This window comes from Cordyceps fumosorosea (assembly GCF_001636725.1).
Source record: "Cordyceps fumosorosea ARSEF 2679 chromosome Unknown scaffold_45, whole genome shotgun sequence".
Taxonomy (NCBI): Eukaryota; Fungi; Ascomycota; class Sordariomycetes; order Hypocreales; family Cordycipitaceae; genus Cordyceps; species Cordyceps fumosorosea.
The window spans coordinates 111,350-131,734 of record NW_017387345.1 but is presented as its reverse complement, the minus strand read 5'-3'; the positions used below and the strand labels follow the sequence as shown (position 1 = coordinate 131,734).

The 20,385-nt window shown below is 51.4% G+C and overlaps 10 protein-coding genes across 10 annotated transcripts; 8 read left to right on the top strand and 2 right to left on the bottom strand.

Annotated features, from left to right (window-relative positions):
• Window positions 1-1,121: 1,121 nt before the first annotated feature.
• Window positions 1,122-2,368, top strand: ISF_09323 (Concanavalin A-like lectin/glucanase; the record flags this gene model as incomplete). The annotated part of the gene is made up of 4 exons (XM_018852926.1): window positions 1,122-1,244; window positions 1,297-1,565; window positions 1,645-1,907; window positions 1,965-2,368. The coding sequence occupies 4 exons, from the start codon at window positions 1,122-1,124 to the stop codon at window positions 2,366-2,368; spliced, it is 1,059 nt and encodes a 352-aa protein (XP_018699936.1).
• A 502-nt stretch (window positions 2,369-2,870) lies between these two features.
• On the top strand, window positions 2,871-3,896 carry ISF_09322 (hypothetical protein; the record flags this gene model as incomplete). Its single annotated transcript, XM_018852925.1, has 2 exons — window positions 2,871-2,926; window positions 3,011-3,896. The coding sequence occupies 2 exons, from the start codon at window positions 2,871-2,873 to the stop codon at window positions 3,894-3,896; spliced, it is 942 nt and encodes a 313-aa protein (XP_018699935.1).
• A 1,710-nt stretch (window positions 3,897-5,606) lies between these two features.
• Window positions 5,607-5,863, top strand: ISF_09321 (hypothetical protein; the record flags this gene model as incomplete). Its single annotated transcript, XM_018852924.1, has 2 exons — window positions 5,607-5,753; window positions 5,804-5,863. The coding sequence occupies 2 exons, from the start codon at window positions 5,607-5,609 to the stop codon at window positions 5,861-5,863; spliced, it is 207 nt and encodes a 68-aa protein (XP_018699934.1).
• A 2,804-nt stretch (window positions 5,864-8,667) lies between these two features.
• ISF_09320 (hypothetical protein) lies at window positions 8,668-9,620 on the top strand (the record flags this gene model as incomplete). The annotated part of the gene is made up of 2 exons (XM_018852923.1): window positions 8,668-9,208; window positions 9,268-9,620. 2 exons carry the CDS (start codon window positions 8,668-8,670, stop codon window positions 9,618-9,620), a joined length of 894 nt encoding a protein of 297 aa, XP_018699933.1.
• Window positions 9,621-10,274: 654 nt separating this feature from the next.
• ISF_09319 (Killer toxin, Kp4/SMK-like, core) lies at window positions 10,275-10,823 on the bottom strand (the record flags this gene model as incomplete). Its single annotated transcript, XM_018852922.1, has 2 exons — window positions 10,275-10,501; window positions 10,655-10,823. 2 exons carry the CDS (start codon window positions 10,821-10,823, stop codon window positions 10,275-10,277), a joined length of 396 nt encoding a protein of 131 aa, XP_018699932.1.
• Window positions 10,824-11,411: 588 nt separating this feature from the next.
• Window positions 11,412-11,798, bottom strand: ISF_09318 (Killer toxin, Kp4; the record flags this gene model as incomplete). Its single annotated transcript, XM_018852921.1, has 1 exon — window positions 11,412-11,798. One exon carries the CDS (start codon window positions 11,796-11,798, stop codon window positions 11,412-11,414), a length of 387 nt encoding a protein of 128 aa, XP_018699931.1.
• Window positions 11,799-12,526: 728 nt separating this feature from the next.
• Window positions 12,527-13,099, top strand: ISF_09317 (Killer toxin, Kp4/SMK-like, core; the record flags this gene model as incomplete). Its single annotated transcript, XM_018852920.1, has 4 exons — window positions 12,527-12,698; window positions 12,749-12,778; window positions 12,837-12,920; window positions 12,981-13,099. The coding sequence occupies 4 exons, from the start codon at window positions 12,527-12,529 to the stop codon at window positions 13,097-13,099; spliced, it is 405 nt and encodes a 134-aa protein (XP_018699930.1).
• Window positions 13,100-14,052: 953 nt separating this feature from the next.
• ISF_09316 (Beta-lactamase-type transpeptidase fold domain containing protein) lies at window positions 14,053-15,672 on the top strand (the record flags this gene model as incomplete). The annotated part of the gene is made up of 1 exon (XM_018852919.1): window positions 14,053-15,672. One exon carries the CDS (start codon window positions 14,053-14,055, stop codon window positions 15,670-15,672), a length of 1,620 nt encoding a protein of 539 aa, XP_018699929.1.
• A 590-nt stretch (window positions 15,673-16,262) lies between these two features.
• Window positions 16,263-17,195, top strand: ISF_09315 (Spherulation-specific family 4; the record flags this gene model as incomplete). Its single annotated transcript, XM_018852918.1, has 1 exon — window positions 16,263-17,195. The coding sequence occupies one exon, from the start codon at window positions 16,263-16,265 to the stop codon at window positions 17,193-17,195; it is 933 nt and encodes a 310-aa protein (XP_018699928.1).
• A 2,040-nt stretch (window positions 17,196-19,235) lies between these two features.
• On the top strand, window positions 19,236-20,282 carry ISF_09314 (Major facilitator superfamily domain, general substrate transporter; the record flags this gene model as incomplete). Its single annotated transcript, XM_018852917.1, has 1 exon — window positions 19,236-20,282. The coding sequence occupies one exon, from the start codon at window positions 19,236-19,238 to the stop codon at window positions 20,280-20,282; it is 1,047 nt and encodes a 348-aa protein (XP_018699927.1).
• Between the last annotated feature and the right edge of the window lie 103 nt (window positions 20,283-20,385).

The window sequence follows — 20,385 nt, the reverse complement described above, 5'->3', positions numbered from 1 at the left end:
TAGCCGCCTAAATCGTCACAATTTACCGTCTATAATTTCCGAACACTCTATATGATACTTAGTCGCAATCTAGTTAAAATTTCTATGATACTCACATGTGGATATGTAAAGCACTTAGTCATCTTCTGACAACGACCGGTGCGCAATTATCTATATAGTATCCAGGTATCCTAGAGACTTTATCTCGAACTAATGGACTATACTAGTAGGTTATGAAGAGCAAATGAGAGAATCAATGAGTTGATATAAGTACAAAAATCAAGGGAGTATTAAAAGTGGAAGAAACAACTTCGGTGCACCTGCTTTTGCCCATCTTTAGGCGGATGGCGGTCGTGCACCACGTCGGCGCCGGCAAGCCGACGTGAATGTGTGGGAACGAGCGAGGTCCTCGCGGAAACTGCTAGGTTGCGGTTCATCTCCTCCACTCCTAGATTAGGCAACCGTTTTATACTTAAAATGACTACACTTCCTAATCCTAAACTAGCAATGGCTAGACTGAAAAGTCTCGGCCTAATCTTCTCTGAGTACTGCATAGTAAGATAGTCATTTCTATCGCATACCTAAGGCTGCATTGCATGTTTCGGCGAGACTTGCCACAGTCTCTTTGACCAGTAAGCATCTAAGTTTATCTCAATAGGCTTAACACAGTAAGAGAATAAAGGTTAAGAAAGAGAGTGCGCAAGCTTTTTTAAACTCGCGTAAGGGCTTGAACGACTCATTCAAGTTTCAAATACAGTTGAGGCATTACTGGGAGCAAAATTTAGGCCCTAGAGAGGCTCACATTAAAGCACACGGGCCGTGCATTCCACAGTAGGACGCAAATTCATGCGAAAAAGTGGCGACTCAATATAGCGATATTTAAATAGTGAGACGATTCCTACATACGAAGCACGGCCTTTCTGGCCATTTTTTTGTTGGCCATAAAGGCATGGATGCATCTCGGAAGGTAGATGAGACAGGGGAAGGAAGCTACTAGTACGGCTTATAATGAAACCATCATCGGGTAGCATCAGGTACTTATAGTCTGGAGAGGCTCTACTATTCCTCGGCGCGCTCTTCATGCACATGTTCGATTTCTATTCACTCACACTTAAAATCAGTAGTGATTTTAAGTTGTCACAATGATTGCCATCATCCTGTGGGCTGTCCTCTCGGGGCTCACTTTCGCCCACGCAGACTCTCAGTATACACTCGTTGAGTCGTACAGTTCCACGAATTTCTTTGAAAAGTTCAACTTTTTTGAGGTAGCTGGCCTTTCTCGCACGCGCATGAGACATATCACTAAAAAGACAACAGAGCAATTACTCGACCGGCAACTACAATGACGTCGATCCAACATCAGGCTTCGTCAACTATCGCAACCGGGAAGATGCCATGAAATTAGGGCTCATCGCGACCCAGGGATCGGAAGTCTTTTTGGGCGTCAATCACAGGGATACAATGGATCCAAAAGGCGAGGGACGTGACAGTGTTCGGCTCGAAAGCAAGCAGCTTTACAACCATGGGCTGTTTATCGCGGAATTCACACATCTGCCCAAGCCTAGCTGCGGAGCCTGGCCCGCGTTGTAAGTCAAAGGTTCTGAAAACTACGACCTAAAACAACATTCGAAGCAAAAGCTGATGACAGTTCCTTGTCGTGACCAGCTGGACATTTGGTGACCCGTGGCCCGTCAAGGGCGAAATGGACATCATCGAGAATTGGAATCTGGCCAAAAACAATATGGTTGTTCTGCACACGGGAAATGCAACAGAGGTGGGCAATTGCACCATCAGTCAATCCCCCATGTCAAATACGGTCATTTCAACCAATTGCGACAGCACGTTTCAAGACGAAAAGCAAGCTCTTAATCAGGGGTGCAGCACGGAGGAGACTTCTGGGCAGTGGGGCTCTGAATCTGGTGGTGTCTGTGAGTCTACCCTATTAAAAACGCGAACGGTTGTCAAAAGCTGACAGCAAGCAAAAGACGCAATGGAGTGGTCGAGCGAGTACATCAAGGTCTGGAGCTGGAGTCGAAACGGCACTTCCAAGGACATCCGGCTTGGAAAGCCGAACCCGCAGTCATGGGGCAAGCCGCATTTCTATGCCGGCGGTTCGTCTTGCAATGTGAGCCGCCAGGTTCGTGATCAGAAACTTGTGTTGAACATAACTTTCTGCGGTGCGGCCGCGGGAAATCCAGCCCTCTGGGGCCAGCAATGTCGAAATACGACTGGTTATGAGACCTGCGCTGAATACGTTGCCAAGCACCCTGACGACTTCGCTGACACGTTCTGGAAGCTCAAAAAGATCGATGTGTTTCACGTCGCAACGAATGGCACGAAGTGCGCAGACGAGGACAGTGGAAGCGGAAAGCAGAAGGGGCTCGAGTGAGGCAGGGGGATGAAAATATCTCGAGACTTGTCAGCGGAAAAATGATGAAGTACTAATAGAGTGGGTGGAGGCAGCAGAGGATTGAGTAAGAGGCTACCATTCCTACTTGATAATAATACATCCTACACGCAAGAAATATTTTGTCATTAATACTATCTTTCTATGATCATGTAACAAGGGCAGGGTAAGGTTCTCTCAATAAGATGGTAACATCCAAGTTAAGAAGATATATTTTGTATTGTTGAGGATAGCAATGGTGGGTGTCGTAGCGTTGTGAGGCGCAGAGGTACAGGGTAAGGATACAGAATTTGCCAAGGTGCATAGGTACACAATATGAACCCGCCACTTTGCATGCACACGTGGAGACAGACTTAGGGACTTGAAGCTGAATCAAACGCCACACTTTCATCTTGCGACAATCTTCTTTCATAAACCTCGTTCTTAAAGCGCCTGCCGTTACGCAGTCTCTGGCTCTGCGATTTCATGCACATTTCCCCCTTCAATGGCAGAGACAGAAGTAAACAAGGATGAAGAGGGGTTCGATGTGGGCGAGTTCTTGTAGGTTCCTGGCCCGCTTTCTCAGCCCCTGATGGGCGGCTTCGCAGTTCCTTTGCTTCGCACTCGTAGCTAACGAACATCCAGGCAAAAGAACATCAACAAAGGCGAGCTCGCGCTGAAGCGCGCTGTAGGACTCGGCGCTCAGCCCAACGTTGTGCCCGAGGGTGAGCCGATCCACGATGGCGAGCCTCGCCCCGTCGAGATTGGGTGGCATCCCGTCGGCGGCCTCGCCGGCAACTGGTTCGCCAACAGCACCGGCCTCGGCAAGATGATTACGGAGAGGATCAACAAGTATCCAGACCCTACGCAGCACTGGGCCGTCCTCGTCGGCGAGTATGTCCACCAACTATGGATGGACGAGAACTTCCACGTCATCTACATCAATGGCAGGATCAATCGCGAAGAGTGGAAGACCTTCAGCGTCGGCCAGACGCGCTTCAACGACGACGCACTACGGCGTGCCGGCGAGACCGTCATTTCCACCATTCGCGAAAAGACACCCGCGTACAACCTCATCTCCAACAACTGCCAGACCTATGCGCTGCAACTGCTGGACGCTATCAAAATCGGTGCGCGTAAGGAGTTTGGCACCACGCTTGCAGTGTACGACCGTCTGTTTGGACCAGGAAAGGTGGCGGACCTCTTCAACAAGGACGGCCTGATGCTCTCGCATGGTACCGACTCGGGCGTCGCGCCAGCTACGGAGGCCGAGGACGAGAATACGGTCGGGCTGGCGCAGCAACTCATGAATGACCACACGGCACAGCTTGACGCGCAAGAGCAATTGAACAAGAGCGGTGAGCTCACGCCTCCCCAGGAGGCTGCTGAGGCGCAGTCGCAGTCGCGGGATCTTGGCAGCGGTAGCGTCGGAGGGAATGAAAATGGCGAGAAGAAGGAAAGCAAAAGCGCCGAGGTCAAGAAGCAGATTAAAAACATCTTCAACCGTTTTTCGCGAAACAAGTCTTCGTGACGGCTTGGGACGGGTGTATGTTACTGATGACGCGCGATGGATTGATACCAATTTAACGATTTAAGAATACAATACACATTCATATGGCCAGCTTTATTTACTTCGAATAGTATCGTGTACGATGTGCACGCTGCAAAGGCGCGAAAATTCGACGCGATTCGAGACATTTCGAAGTAAGCAACTAGACTCAAGCATCATCACCAACAATAGGCGAAAGATACCAGTAGCTGCGACAAGAATTCCCTAGTCGATTCGGCCGACCTATGAAAGATAATCGGAGATATTCATCAAGGGCTATTGCCAAAGTTACAGTCAAACATTACTACATACATGAAACGACTCCTTCAATCGTAGCCCGAAGTGTTTGGTTCACCAACCATTGTCATTGCTGGCGAGTAACAACCTAGGGAGGCAGTTGGGCGGAGAGAATCGGTACTCACAATCGGAGACTTTCCCAATTCAGCACAAACTACCATTCCTACGGGAATTCTTCTAAATGTATTTGCCTATTGTGAAGCAATTGGTTCAGATCTTACTCAGCGCTCTCTGGTCCAGGGTGAAATAATCGGTCCGCGTGTCCAAATCCATACCGTCCAATCAACCAGCCTGAGTAGGGTGGTAACACTACTTCTAGAAAGTGAACTCGAGATCATTGTAGTAGTTCAGACGAGGAATGAATGTTATTACATAGAGACTCTTGACAGACATTCATGCTAAATTTTGTAGGCCTTTCGTAGTAAGGATTCAACCCTCATTATAATCTGACTGCGCGCGCCAGCAGCAATAGTGTTCCTGACGATTACGCTACTTATGCAGGTACCAGAGCCAAAAAAAAAAGCATTGGCAGATTCTTCATAAATCCAGGACAACACGATTGCAACGTTGACAGATAAAGCCCAGTCTGGTTTTCATTCAACGTTGAGCGACCTGTAATACAGCTGGAGGTCCCTGGGATATAAAGTATACGCTCACCTTGCACTGTTAGCTTTTAGTCTTTGAAGAGGATTCCGAAGCTCGTAGCTTTCCTGCGTAACATATCTCATTATTACGCATTTGTCAGGCGCTGGGAAAGGTAGTGTTCAGAGTCGACGAAATGTCTCCTTGCAGCTACACTCGATCATTTTGCAAGTGACGGGGCGGCTTATTAGTGGCTTACTTTGACAATGAAAATTTTATTCAGAGATTATAATACATGCTGTGACTATATACGTCTTGCAATTCTTCTTGGTGTTTACCAACTGCAGACCACAACTCCATACCATTGTTACGAACCAACGGGCCTGCCACCAAGCCAACACTTCACTACCATGGTCGCGATCTCTTCTTCCAGCACACTAACCCTACTTGTTGCAACAGTTGCCAGCTCCAAGCGTGGGTTTGCCGTCAATGACGAAGTTGATGTCAGTACAGGTGGTGCCACCTTGAACGGGTTCAAGTCCAAAATTAGCTGGACGTACAACTGGGACAGCACCACGAGAAAGAAGCAACCATACGCTGAACTTATTCCCATGCTTTGGGGCACGCAGAAATACCATACGAATCAGTGGGTCAATAACACCAACCTCTGGCTGTCCCACGGCTCTCGAAGCATCTGCTTGGCTTCAGCGAGCCCGAGAGACCCGACCAGGCTGCTCTCCCCCCTCGCATGGAGGCGGTACATGGACCAGTTTTCAGGTCGTGCAAAACTTGGTGCCCCCGCCGTGTCTAATGATGGCTACGACTGGCAAGTCTCACGACTGCCACATTGACTTTGTCCCCGTGCACTGGTACAATGACCACACGCTGGAGAATGATCTGGAGAGCTGGGTCAACAAAGTCTGCTCTTTGGTCAGAAACCGCAAAATCTATATTACCGATGTAGGTTTAATCCCTTCTTGGCCTCGGGAGGATGATACTGACAGGTGTAGTTCAAGGGGTTTGGAAGTGAGGACCAGCAGCGTCAATTTATGAAGAAGGCCCTGCCCTAGGTGGACAACAAAATCTGCGTTGAGCGCTACGCTTACTTGGGCACTGCAAACAACAACAAGGCCATACTGGTCGCACCGAGACAGAGAATGGTGTGAGATGTGACAGATGCTGCTGATACGTCTGCGCCCTGGCTATGGCGCTGGAAATTTCTTGTCGTGTTCTACAGGGCGGTTTTCTTTTCTGTACAAAGCTCTTTGCCACACAGTCTTGTTTGTCAATACAGAGTGCCAGATTCAAGATTTTGTTTTCCCGCGATTCATTCATGGCTGATGCTCAGTGAAGCACCTGCATAGGCAAACGATTCAGCAGACTCTGCTTCTCCTGTACGCCGGACTTATCCGTATTTAAGTCGCACTAAAGCAACTTAAAAAAAAAACCAGAATCACTCGAATTTACTGGTCGTCATTACTGCCGACGCGGCCACTGCCGCAAAGACGTTACATGCGGCAGTGCAGCCGGGTCTCCAGGTTGGCCTGGACTCAGCCCTGCTCAGCCCAGCGCGAAGGCAGGTCAACCGAGCGACATAGAACAACTCGCGTGGCTGTGTACGGGATGGAGAATTGGGAAATAAAGATCTCTGCATCGTCACAAACAATTAAGCATAGGATTACGCATGCGAGTGGCTGTTCACAGGAACATAGCCAGTAGTCGAAGCTCGGCTGGGCAAAGGCACAGACAGCTCTTCTCCCAGCTCCCTCATCTGGCATAGGGCTGTCCACCACCTGACTTAGCGTTGGTTACTATTGCACTAGGCGCCGCCACAAGTTGTTCAAGTTGGCTGATCAGAGAAAGGGCCTCCTCGCCACTAGAAACACACTGCGGGTGTTTCGTTGTTTCAACGCGGGCGCCCGAGGGTTCCCTTTGTTCCGGATTGCGGAAACGCGTTCCAGAGAGCCAGCGTAATGTGGATTGGCACACCGGCATACAGGATGAGCCAATTGACTACTGATTTAGGCGGCGCCTCTTTCCCACGCTGCCTGAAATCTTACCTGCAGCACAGGGTGGCCTTCACTCCCTCGCTGACGGGCGGGATGGTGCATAACCCGTGGCAGTCTCACGATCTTGTCGGTGAGCTGGTCGCGAAACCACTTTACATTGTTGCCGTGCAAGTGACAACTCAAGCAGCGCCACTTGTTGTTTTCGTAGTAAATACCCCTGCCACCAATCTACAAGGCTAAGAATGAGGGCAGTGTTGATGGTGGTGGGGAAGGGCGTCAAAGTTTACTTTTCGTACTCCGTAATGAAGGTGCCGCCCTGCCACGACGCTAACCGATAACTGCTCCGGCTTCAGGGCTCCAGGGGTCAGATTCTGCACTGTCCAGACGATTGTCTGAGGTCTTTGTTGCATCGGGCTCGCCAAACATGACACCAAAGGCTGGTACGTACCAGTACAGAATATCCCAGGGACCAAGACCAAGTACAGACTGCACTGACAGCTGAAATGATCGACCGCCTCCCCCAGCTTCTAGACCTGCCGTCCCCATCCTCAGGGCGTACAATAGTTCATTTCGTCATTCAAAAACAGTGCGACGCAAGAAGAGGCATTTCAGCGCAGGTCTAATCTGTACTCGGTTGAGCGAGTTAGCTGCATTGTCAGCTTTGCGCCCGTCTACAATGCAGCAGGTAAAAAGCAAGGCCTCGCGATGTGGCCCGAAATATCAGGCTTGCGAAAGCCGTGTCTTGACGGGCAGGATTACGTCGCCTCGCTCGTTTTCGGTTTCTCCTCTTTCTCCTCCTTGGCGCAGTAAAGTATCGACCTGCTGGCGTATGTATGGACAAGGCAGGACAGCACGCACAGGCCCAATCAGCGATCAACAGAACAGAGTACTGTACTACTAAGTCGCGACTCGACTCAGAGCCCTGCGGGGATCAGAGACCATGTCTTGGGTAGGAAACGGGCAAGACTGGCTGGCCTGATGCGCTCTTTTATTACAGGCGCCTCCAATCCCGTTCTAGCCCACACTCTGGGCGTCAAAATGCAGCAAAGGACGCGTGGACAGATGATCTGCGCTAGCTGAAATGAGTAGGAGTTCCGCAAAAGTCCCTAGCTCATCTGTCCCATCTCTCCCAGCCGGTGTGGCCTTCTGGGTCCCTTTCCAACTCGTGAGATTGGGCAGCCCGGCACTGGGCTTCCGACTGAGTCTCACTAGCCGTCTGCCCTGTGGCCAAGCCTTGCCCTCGGCTCCATCCGTATCCCAAGGGCCAGGAGGCGGCATCTCTGGGCCGATTGCCCATTCTTTTTATGGGCTCTCCTACCCAAAAGCAGCCGCTAGTTCATCCAACAGTCGCTCTGTTGCCCGTTCCGCCTTGCATGTCGTGGGTGGTGTGTGCTCGTATGTCGGTTTGTCGTCGGTTTCCACCCCCTTGAGTCTTGCCAATAGGGCTGTGCTTACTAGGATTACGCTGTGTTTGCATTGTGACACCCGCATCAATAAATATGTAATTTGCTGGGGGCGACATTACGGTGGATGTCATTTCGACCCCTATCCCCCATGTAAATAGGAAGCTGACGCCCATCGTCAGCCACCTGTCCTGCTCTCACTTTTCTCCTGATCGCATTTCTGTCCAACCTTTCTCTCATTTTAGCACAGTTTATCGACAATAATACCTTTTACTCCCAAGTACTCTCTTCCTTTCTCCATCCATGATAACCGGCTGGACAGCGATTCCCAACTAGGCTCTGCTCCTACACCCGGCTGGCGATCCAGCCTTGCCCTTCAACTCGATCTTCGTTTCGTTCTCCGTCGACCTATACATTTATCCGAATTTTAATTTCAGCGTTCCCTTCTATCCACCCGCCATAATGCCAGCTCATCCCGGAAACCGCCATGGACTACATTTGGGTGAGCTCATCAACGAGGCCATCTCCCAAATCGCACCTTACTCCGGCTTGATCTTGACTGTCACCTGCTGCATCATTGCCCTCATCCGTCTTTACATCCTCGACCGTTTCATTCCGAAGATATACTCGCGCAATGTCCTCCGCGACGTAACGAGCACCCAGCTGCGCAGCTTCACAAATCACCACATTGCCGCAGGCACAAAGATTTTGCTCATCTTCCTATGCGGCTACCCACTTCTCGCCATCATCTGTGGCAATAAGACGCCGCATACTCCCTTCGCCAAGGGCTCCTCCGTCACCCTTGGAGATATGATGATCGTCTCTTCCCAGATTTTTTGCGGCATGTACATCTTTGAGCTCTTCTTCCGCGAAAAGGTCTCCGTCATCAGCTGCGCCCACCACATCGGTGCCATTGTCATTGCTCAGGCCGCAATTGCCATGAGCATCAACTTCGACCACGAAAAAGACGCTGTGTACGAGTTCATTCTCTGCTTCATCTGGGGTATGTTGCACGCGCGCTTCCTGTCTGGTAAATAGGCCCGTGACTGACCTTTTTCGCAGGTGCATTTGACGTCGTTGCCGAGCTTTGGCCTCATTTGGCCATGATTATTTATCGAACCCACAACGATAACCACAGGCTCCTGGCCAGAATATTTTACGCAACGGCTATTTTGGAAGTTGTTGGAACGACCACCGAAACTATCATCGTCATGTTTCTCTTTGGTTCTCTCTGGGACAAGTGGTCCCTCTCGCTCAAGATTACAACACCGTTCCTGCACACGTTATTCTCGGCCGCCCAACTTTGGGGTGTCTGGATCTTTTATAAGATGGGCAAGGATCAGCAAAGGAAGATGCAGAAGAAGAGTGAGGAAAAGCGTCCCAATTCGGGCGACACTGCAGCTGGAATCGTTTAAACCAAGCGACAGCGTTTTCTTTTTTCTTCCGAATGGAGTGTACCATTACGACGGCTTAATTCATACATGGCGTTCAGCATCTATCTGTATTAGACTTAGCAATGCGAATTTAGATATGCATTTTGGCTACTTTCATTCGTCTGCATGGGCCGTGTCGGGACCAGAGTCAGTAATTAGCGTTCGTGATAATGGGTTCATTTTTCCGGGTTCAATATGGACATCGTCCTGTGTTATCAGCCGTACATACTGGATTACAGTCAGATTAATTGGGCTTGAAAATGTCTTGAATTAGTACTGAAGAATTTGTGGAGCACGAAAGCAAAAGACAGCCACGCGCCGATGACCAAGTTGCGTGATCGTGTATAGGGTAGATGGGATGTTGCAATGTTAACCCAACGGCGAGGCCTGCCTTTATGGCAAGCATGACTAAAATGAAGGTAATTGCTGGGTATAATCTACTGAAGTTTACTTTGGATGATTAGGATTATGAGAATGAGCAGGATGTTCACGAGCAAAGGTGTTTGGATAACCACATGCCACAACATTATTCTGACTTACTTGGATCATTGACATTGCGAGCTTAAGACACGGTTGTCGTTATCAATTGTGCATCAGTCTATACCACGAGGTTTCATAACCCATGAAAATTGCCCTCTAGCAGTGGCAGTCACCCTCACAGCACGGTTTCGAAACGTAGTTGACGGTGAGCTCGCCTTTCGACACATCGTTACCAGGCTCAGTGGGTACACTACCACAAGCGTGACACTTGTGGTCAAGAAGTTGCTGTAGTTGACCGTACGCGTCCTTGGTTGATCCGGAAGCGCCGTTTTGGTAAAAGGCACAAATGCTACCCTGAGAACCGTGCGAGCAGGCAATTTGGTCTTTAGAAGCGTATTAGTTGATGCTGTTGGACATGTTGGCGGCTTTGTGGATGAGAAGGCCAATTGACTCTCCCAGGCAAGTGTGAAATATTGGGTAGCCAAAGCAAAGCCCCCAAAAATCAGTGTATTGAGTTGAGGTGCTGAAAAACTTACCACCGCCATTGAATCTTCTGTCACCACCGCCTGAGGCGATTAGATTGCCAACTTGATCGTGAACGACTTGCAGCGATGCATCGTTGACATTGCAGAAACCACTGCCTCGGCAGTTGATTCCGAGAGCCGCAGCTCCGGTGAGAAAGAGGGAAAGCGAGAAGAACTTCATTTTGCGTGGTGTGTTAAAAAAGAAGCCGAGTGTGTATGTCAGTGCATAAGATTCCTCTCCTTGGTTTATAGTGCAGGCGGTAACCATTTTATATCAAGCAGGAACGAGACAGGTACATTAACGAAGGCAGAGCTGGCTACCAGTTACCTCCTTTTCCGGTGTATCAGATCATAGAAGCATGGAAAAGAGGTGGCCAAGGACATAGATGACGTTGTAGCGCGCATCCTTGAAGATGGTTGGTGGACTAGATTTGTGCAGTAAGCCCTGCCGCGGCAGATGATGGAGATGTAACTTCCCCGTAGTAAGAGGACGATCGGCGCATGGTGGAGCGGCACAAAATCATCGGGCCATCGGATACAACCTTATACAGGGCTGCTTCAAAGTAGCGCAGAGCTAGGACAGTTCAAGGCTGAGTTCGCAGCCGACAGACCAAGTTATCTAACAAGACCATCTGGACGAGCTGTGACAAGTTCTGACCGCATGGTAAAACGGGCTAAACCGAAATATATTATCCTCTATATACTAAGAGCTACTACCCCGGGCACATGGTTCCGAATTTATGTCTCGCAACAAATATGACTTCACTATTTAACAAGCGCCCTGGCAGTGGGGATCGCCAACAACATTGACCGTCAGCTCGCCTTTGGAGACGTCATTGCCGGGCTGGGTAGGAGCAGAGCCGCATTTCTTGCAACCATGATCTCGGAGCTGCTGTAGAAGTTCCGAGGCGTCACTGGCGGTGCCGGATGCGCCATTTTGAAAATAGGTGCAAAGAGAGCCCGTGCAGGCAATCTGTTGGCCGGTGTTGTAGTGGCGGTTGCGGTCCGAAATACCGTCCACGATGGCCTTGAGATTGATGAGGTTGCCTGCGGCGCCGTCGGAGGGACAGAGACCGGAGCCTCGACAGTTGATGCCCAAGGCAGAGACGGAGCTGGAAAGGACAGAAACGAGGGTGGTGAAAGTTGCGGTCTTCATTGTTGAGAATTGCTGTTAATAGTGTTGATGAAGGCTGATGGGGTTGTCTTGGCCGTTGTTATTCAGGTTGGTTCTGTGTCTTTTGCTGTGAGGCTTGACATGGAGTGCAGGCCATCTAAATATTATATTATGAAATGGCGACCTCCAAGTAAAATGGACTGTTGCCTTGTTACTAGCAAGAAGTCCTCAGTGAATGGAGGAATATTATTCCCGTCGTTCGGGGCCAGCGTGTGCCGATCCTCTCTAGATGTATCTCGGCACTAAATTAAATTTCGTCGTTACAGTGTGCTTGCTACTCCTCACCACACATGAGGACTACTGCTTACGCCAAGATCTGATACACTCAGACGACATCAAGGTGCCGCCTTCCGCGGTTGCGACAAAACATCTCGGGACCCAAATTGATACCCTCGACGTCAAGGTCACTACATCATTGATTCCATCATACCAAGGAACGCATGCCGACGAGCCGCTTACCATCTCGGACGAAGCGGTGATCTGCGCTCGGTCGGAAGCTTCGAGGTCGGATTTTCCTTCAATGGAGGAATAAACCTTGGGAGCTTGGAATACTTCTGGAAGGAGAAAACCGAAAGCAAGGACAGGCGACAATCGGGGTGAAATGCAAGGGCAGGACGAGACTAAGACTACATAAGAGCCTCCGTCCACCTCGACTACCTATCCAAGCGAAATCTCCATCATAACAGCATAACGTTACAATATCCTCAAAAATGGTTTCTCTTGCAGCTCTCTTCACCTTCAGCGCTACTGCCACTGCCCTGGGTATTAACTGCCGGGGTTCTGGCGCATGCAACCTCAACGATGCTAGCCTGAAGGAAGTTCTGAACCAAGTTCACCAGATCCAGGCTCAAGGCAACGGCGGACACAACTATGCAACAGGAGGTGAGCAACGCTTGGCTATGTTTATTACCGGATGATACTGACATACCTAGTGCAATTGGCCTGCTCTGGTGGCAAGTACTGTGAGATAATCCAGTTCTCGAATCTGATGCCGTTGCGGAGAGCTAACAGACCTACCAGCCAGCATTTGTGCCTTCTATCAGAACGGGGCGTCGGGAACTGCTGATCGGGCGGCCGAGCTTCTGCAAGGCCTGATTGACCATGGTAAGCCCAAATGGAGACCTGTTTCGAATTTGTAACATGCTAACATGTCTGTCCCCGCAGGCTGCAGCCAGTGTGGAAGCAACCCTACGCAATCCGGCAACGATGTTTCTAAGGGAGAGCTAACCGTGAACATCGCCTCCGCGCCTTGCTGCAGTGGTAACTGCCACTGCCCAATCTAAGGTCAAGGCTAGGTGTCTTGCTCCAGCGATCGGAGCAATCCACATGTACTCTGAAATGGACCCGATGGAATATTGATGCAGAAATGATATAATAAATAAAGAAACTTATTCGAACTATTGTTAGCACACACACGATCGACAGGCACATTGCAGTAGCGCCCTGTGCCAGCGTGTCGGGACATGATTGACAGCATGCAGAGGCATCGGCTACCGTTGAGACTGCCAATAATATTATGCACCTACAGCGGGAGGCAACATGTATTTGACCCCTTCATGATACCTAGCCTAAAGAAGACGGATAAGATGCTGCTGCTTTAATCAGGCAAGCACTAACCCTAACCATAATGCAGTTACAGTGGACTTACGGGGGATAATTCTAGCCCTACCCATAACAAATAAAAAGCGGCATGTAATTACCCTATTTAGGTTAGTAGGTTTTAGAAAAGGCCCCCAGGAGGGGGTCGAATACTTGTTGCCACCCACTGTATCTTGCAGAACACGGAGATGCAGTGCAGGTTGAGATGCGAGAGCCCGTCCCAGCGCCATTTATGTGCCAGCCATTGATTAATAACGTTGTTATTTATTAACTACACAATTCCGGTCCAAAGCAGTTCGTACCGGCGTCAAGCAATTCGTACCAGCGCATGTCACTTCGCCATGGCTGTTCTGTCGGATCCCCGCCAACCCGCCAAACACCCGCCTGTCCCAAGTATTTCCTGGCGCGGAACTTTTCCTGAAAATAGGTAAAATACTATGGTGAAGAGGAAAATGCATTTCTAGACAAGAGGTATTTATAGACTGCTCACATCATTACCAAATTCACTTATAAATCGCGACCCATCCATCAGTGGAGGCGTGGTACTAGTGCCGAGTGTAGTCACTATACAGAATGTCACCCCGCGCCTTGGTTCTTCTTAGGTAAGTATCTACAACTTCCACGTCTCATACTAAAAATGGTGCAGTTAGCAGAACCGATCGAGCAGATTCTTGCAGACTTGCCTGCCAAGTGTCGCGGACCTGGCGGCGCCGTCGCTGTGCTGAAGGATGGCGAGCTGCTCGGCGAGAAGGTCTGGGGCTTCGCCGACCTGCAGAAGGGCATCCCCATGGACAACACCACGGTGATACCAATCTGCTCCATCTCCAAGCAGATGACCTGTGGCCTCCTGACCGACCTGCAACTCAACCCAACCCCAGCCATGGCTGCACGGGCCGAGCCCGCCGCGCAGCAGCTCGCCGATGAACTGCACAAGATACTCCCAAAGGAAATGATCCAAGACACCGGCGTGACACTGCAGCTGCTCTGCAACAACCAGTCCGGGATCCGCGACTACTGGGCCCTCACTGTACTTTGGGGCGCCCGCCCCGAGACACCCTTTTCGATCGAGCGCCACGGTCCGCAGATGCTGCAGCGCCTCAAGTCCTTCCAGTTCGTGCCGGGAACGCAGTACTCGTACGCCAACACGAACTTTTATATTCTGGGACGCACCATGGAGGGCGTCACCGGCCAGCCTCTCGCAGATCTCCTCAACGAGAGGATGTTCGCCCCGGCTGGCATGAAGACGGCCTTTCTCTGCGCCGACACGGCGACGCACCCTGGCCCCTGTGTCGGCCACGAAGGCACCGAGAAGGTCGGCTTCTACCCCGGCGATAACCGCATCGAGTGGGCCGGCGATGCGGGCATCGTGGCCTCGCTCACTGACATGGTTGCTTACGAAAAGTTTGTCGACAGCAACCGCGACAATGCGCAAAACTGGTACGGGCTCAACTGCGCGAAGCAGACATTCAAAGATGGAGCGCCGTCGGATTACGGGTACGGTCTGAGCCAGCACACCGTTGGCGGCGTGACTCTAGTTGGCCATGGAGGTGCCCTGCGTGGCTACCGACTGAACAGAATCTACGCCCCTAAGGAAAGAATATCCGTCGTTGCTCTGCTCAATGAGGAATTTGGCAAGGCCGGCGTAGTGTGCGATTATGTCATTGAGCGGCTTCTGGGAGTCCAGGCTACTCAGTTCAGCGCTGTCGAGCCAAACCCTGCCTTCATCGGCACCTACTTGGATCCTGAGTCCGACTTGGCCGTCACCATTGGAAAAGGTGAAGCGGAGGGGAAGCTGTCATTTTTTTACCATCGCGCTGCAGTGGACATCACGCCTGTGGAGGCGAACAAGGCCGTCTCCAGCGACGTCACTGCTTTCTTGGATGGAGACGTGCTCGAGATCACCCTGCCCAAGGACAACCGAAAATTCCGCGCCACTCGCGTACCGGCTGCCCAGCCTCGTGCAAACTATTCTGCTCTGCACGGCAGCTTCAAGTGCGCCGAGATCGATTCTGTCTTCCACTGCACTGGCACGGACGGCATGCTTTACGGCTCTTTCGACGGCTTTCTGGGCAAGGGTCCCATCCACCTCATTCGACCCCTGGCCGAGGATGTCTTTGCGCTTGCGTGCCCGAGAGCCATGGACTCGTCGCCCCCCGGCGATTGGACCTTGGCGGCTCGGCGCGACGCCAGCGGAAAGATTAACGGCGTAACCATCGGCTGCTGGCTGGCTCGAAAGCTCGAATTTGTCAGGATATAAGCTAATAAATGCCCCGGGAAGACGGCGACCTGAATGAGGAGTCAAATTTGCTGACGACGTGGCTATGGCTTCGGCCCTGCCCGAGGGTGGCGCCAGATGGCCAAGTGCCGAGACCAGCCTAAAAATTCGATAAATAGACTAAAGATACGGTTGGCAAGCAAAAGAAGCAAGTTTCCCGACTCAAATCTGCCTCATGATATGCCCACGTTGAGCCGCCCACCTTGCGTCGCTCACGCTGTACCCTCTGGTTCTAGACCTAGCCTTGTCGCTTCCAGGCAGTGGGCGCTGAAAAATTGATGATCCACCTCAGACAGACGATGACGGAGAAAGCTGCAAGCTGTTGCGAGCCTGGTTTGTATCCAGTGCACAGCCTTATTGATGCGAGTGTCAATGCAACTGGATCAGCTTCATGCGCTAGTTTGTTGTTCTAGCTTGCTCTTTGAGGCGGGTTCTGCTGAGCTAGTTGTGTAGCTGACAACCAATGCCGGCGTTCCCTGGGTGAGCGTGTTCTGTACATAAAACCTCTTCGCTGCTGCTGTAATGCATAGAGTTCTGCAGATGTCTGCCTTTGGAAAATTTCTCGGAAGAAGATGAAGCTATCTCTGACCTTGTCCGCTCTTGCGGCAACCGTTTACGCCAAGACTGCCCTTTTGGTGCCCTACTACATCTCCCCCTATGTCTGGAAAGCGGACTGGGATGCGTTGATTGACACGATCGACAAGCACCCTGCCCTCGACTTTTATGTCATTGTCAACGATGGCAACGGGCCCCCGTACAGCTCGACGCTGGCGGAACCCGGGAGCCCGACGCCGAAAGACCTGATAGACTGGGCAAACCACCTCGGCAAGGTCAACGCACGGAGCAACGCCAAGACGATCGGCTACGTCTACACAGGCTTTGGGGGGCGCGATGTTGCCCTCGTCAAGAAGGGCATCGACGACTATGCCCAGTGGAAGACTCAGAAGAACTGGGACGGAGTCGCGCAGGACATCTCCATCCACGGCATCTTCTTTGACGAGATCAACACCGACCCCGCCCAGCTTCAGCGCAACCTCGACATCACCAAATATGCCAAGTCTGTCTTCGGTGGCAAGGGCGGGCCTGTCATCCTTAACCCGGGCGTCGCTGTCCAGGCAGGTAGCGAATCTCTCTTCGATGCTGCCGATTCCATCTTGAACCTCGAGACCTGCTACACCAAGGACCACGATCAGGCCTACGATGGGAAGGATCCTCGCTGCCATCTCGGCTACACTCCCTTCACACCCGCCAGCCTCGACGCCCTGCCTAGCAACAGCAGCCGCGTAGCCAAGTCTTCGGTTGTCATCCACGACTTTTACGAGACCTGGAACCCATATGTGCCGGCCTCCAAGTCCACCTTTGAGACTGATGCCACGGCTATAGTGAAGAAGGGTGTTCATAGCTTCTACGTCGCCCAATACGGCTACCAAGGAAACTTTACCATGGGCCCTGCTAGCATTAGCGAGGTTGCCCGTGTCGCTGCTGCTGCCCAGGGCATTGCTTAATTTGGGTTTTGTATTGGGGTGTGTGATGTTGGGGGTTGTGGCGCGGTGGTGCAGCAAGGCGCTTGTTCACACAGACTCCAAAAATATTTGAATGGCTAAGACCCAGGATACTTAGGCGTGCTCTTGGATAAACAAATCCTTGATTAATATGAAGCTTAGAGTAGTAATTCAATGACTATAGTTTTCTTGCTCTTCATGAATAGGTTCGCACTGGTGTTAGTCGAAAAAATGGCTGAGTGCATAGGGTAGGCGTCTTTGGTAGGATTGGATAACGTGCAACCAACTACCCGATCGATCAAAGCTTCTATTCTCAGCCCTTTGTCTTATCGCATAACGCATGCTTCGCATTGCGACGTTTTGCTCAAAAGAAAGGTGTTATAGGCATAGCTTTCGCGGCTGTCCCGAGGGATCCGCTGAATGGGCAAGCGAACTTGCCGTTGATGGCTGGCGTCACAGGTAAGGTAAGAGAAAACTGTTGAGGTATGGAGGCAACTAAACTTACAGGAAACACCTAACTAGTAGGTGTTTGATAATTGGCCGCGATTTCTAGACTTCTGACTACCCGGTGCTTGGTCTCAGGTCCGCGCGATGTCGCGGAAATGATATACTACGAACAAACCTCCATTATGTAATCTGAATGACTTCTCAGCTGTGCTATTTTTATGACATTCATGGGTAGTACTTCGCTTCGAAACGGAGTTTACGTCGCAATTCCCATCGACTACGTGATTCTGCATCGACTGCATCACATCCGCGGGGCATGTTGAATTCCAGAGACTGAGACAGCAGCGAACTCGCGCGTGGGGCTGGATCAGCCTACCAATTATCCCGCCTGACGAGAGCACTTGTGAGACAGACCGACGGAAGGTGCTGTAGCATAAATTCCTATCGGTGGCCCATTCTGCGCATTCACGGACTGACGGCAACTTCGCAGTGCGAGAAACCCGACAGGCGACGCTGCCAGCCTCTTCCAATGACGCGAGCCAACAGGGTACAACGAGAGAACGGCTCTGTGTATACCACCTGCAAGAAAATATAAAAAAAAAAAAACTGTGAACCATACATCGACTCTATTAAGGTAAATAGATGCAACCTCCAATGTCTTCAAACGGAAAGCCGGTCATGCCTCAAAGCCAGCATCCTGGGGCAGCCGCATCGCGATGATCATAACTAGCTACCATCTCGTGTGCCATTTTGTGTTATCACGCTCAAGTGACAGGTCGGCTCCAACACACTAGCCGATTGTCATAGAGCAAGTGGCAAAGCAACAAAAACCATTCCAAGGTGTACGAGCGTCTGCAAGACAGCTAGCTGCATGATATGTCGTGGCTCTTGGGAGTGTCTTACACACAGTCATTCCATGTGTGGGTTTGTGCTTGCGACGCCAACAGAGCTTCCCTGCCACTCCGCGTAGCTAGAACATCGGAGATTAAATAAAGAAAACATCCGGCCATGCTATAGCAGTTTAAATTTGGAAACACCTTCTGTTCGCGTCAAAAATTCTCCGAGTTGGGCGACATCCGACACGACATAGGCCTCGACTTCGCCAGCGGGAACCAAGTGCGATCGGCTGGAGGAGCCAACAGCTGCAATACAGAAAGATGAGAAGAAAACGCTCTGCGCCGGACGAGGAGGCAACGATACACTCCCCGTCGACGTCGATAGACAACGACAAGCATGATCTGATCAAGAAGCCGAGCGGGCCAAAAGTTCATCCCACCGATTCAGGCCTGCACGCATGGCTTTTTCTCGCCGGTTCCTTCTTGATTGAAGGGCTAGCACTCGGTGAGTTACAGCAAACAAAAATAAAAGAAAATTGAAGCTCGAGCTATTCTAATCCTACTTTTCCCGGTCAAAAAGGGTTTCCAGGTGCGTACGGAGTCTTTCAAGACTATTACGACACACACCCGCCATTTAAAGGCAATACGGGATTGCCGACAGTTTCTACAAGTGCCATGGTACGTAGACCTCTTGCGTACTGAGGACAAAAACGTTTCTAACTCTCGCAAGGGCATCATGTATTTAGGGATGCCAATAACCATGGGAATCCAGCGGCTTTCCCCGCGATTAAGCGCGTGGTCTCCTCTCATCGGCATCTTCGTCATGGCCGGCGCTCTCGTGGCCGCCTCATTCGCGACGACAGTCTCCCACTTAATCGGAACGCAAGGCATACTGTTTGCCATCGGAGCCTCCTTGTCGTACTGCCCGTGCATTGCCTTTCTGAACGACTGGTTCGACCGACGAAAGGGCATGGCGTACGGAATCATGTGGGCCGGCACCGGGCTGTCCGGATCGGTGCTTCCCTTCGTCCTCCAATATCTCCTCAGCAAGTACGGATACCAGTACACATTGCGAGTCTGCGCCATCGCCCTCGTTGCAATCACCCTCCCCGTCGTGTACTTCGTCAAGCCCCGGCTGCCCCAGTCCCCCACGCAGGGCAACCCGTTCAACTTTCGCTTCACGCTCAGCCAGACCTTCATGCTCCATCAGCTCGCCAACATCTTCCAAGCTCTCGGCTTCTTTCTGCCCAGCATCTTCCTCCCGACCTACGCGCGCTCCGTCCTCGGCGCCGGCGAGTTCGTCGCCGCCAGCACCATCCTGCTGCTCAACCTCGCCTCCACCGTCGGCTGCCCGACCATGGGCTGGCTGTCCGACAATCACCACGTCGCGCGGTGCCTGTTCATCGCCACCGTTGGCGCCTCGCTGGCCACGGCCATGCTCTGGGGCTTCGCCACCACGGTGCCGTCCCTGCTCATCTACTGCGCCTTCTACGGCCTGTTCGCCGGCTCCTACACGTCCGCCTGGACTGGGCTCATGCGGCAGATCACGACGGACGACACTATTAGCGACAGGTACTCGTGCGAGGACACCGATCCCGTCATGGTCCTGTCGGTGCTCGCTGCTGGCAGGGGCATCGGGAGCGTCCTCTCCGGCCCGCTGAGCCAGGCGCTCGTGGGAGATTTCTGGCATGTCAAGACGTACGGCGCGTACGGGACGATTTATGGACCGTTGGTTATTTTTACCAGCTTCACGGCTGCGCTGAGTGGAATTGTACTATTTTGGAAACACATCGATTGGATACATTAAGGGCGAGCGCACATGGGCAGGTAAAAAAGAAGTCACATTAGTGCTGTGAAGCACACTCGTATCTACTGTATTGATTAGAGAAGAACAAGACCACCTGGAGTAA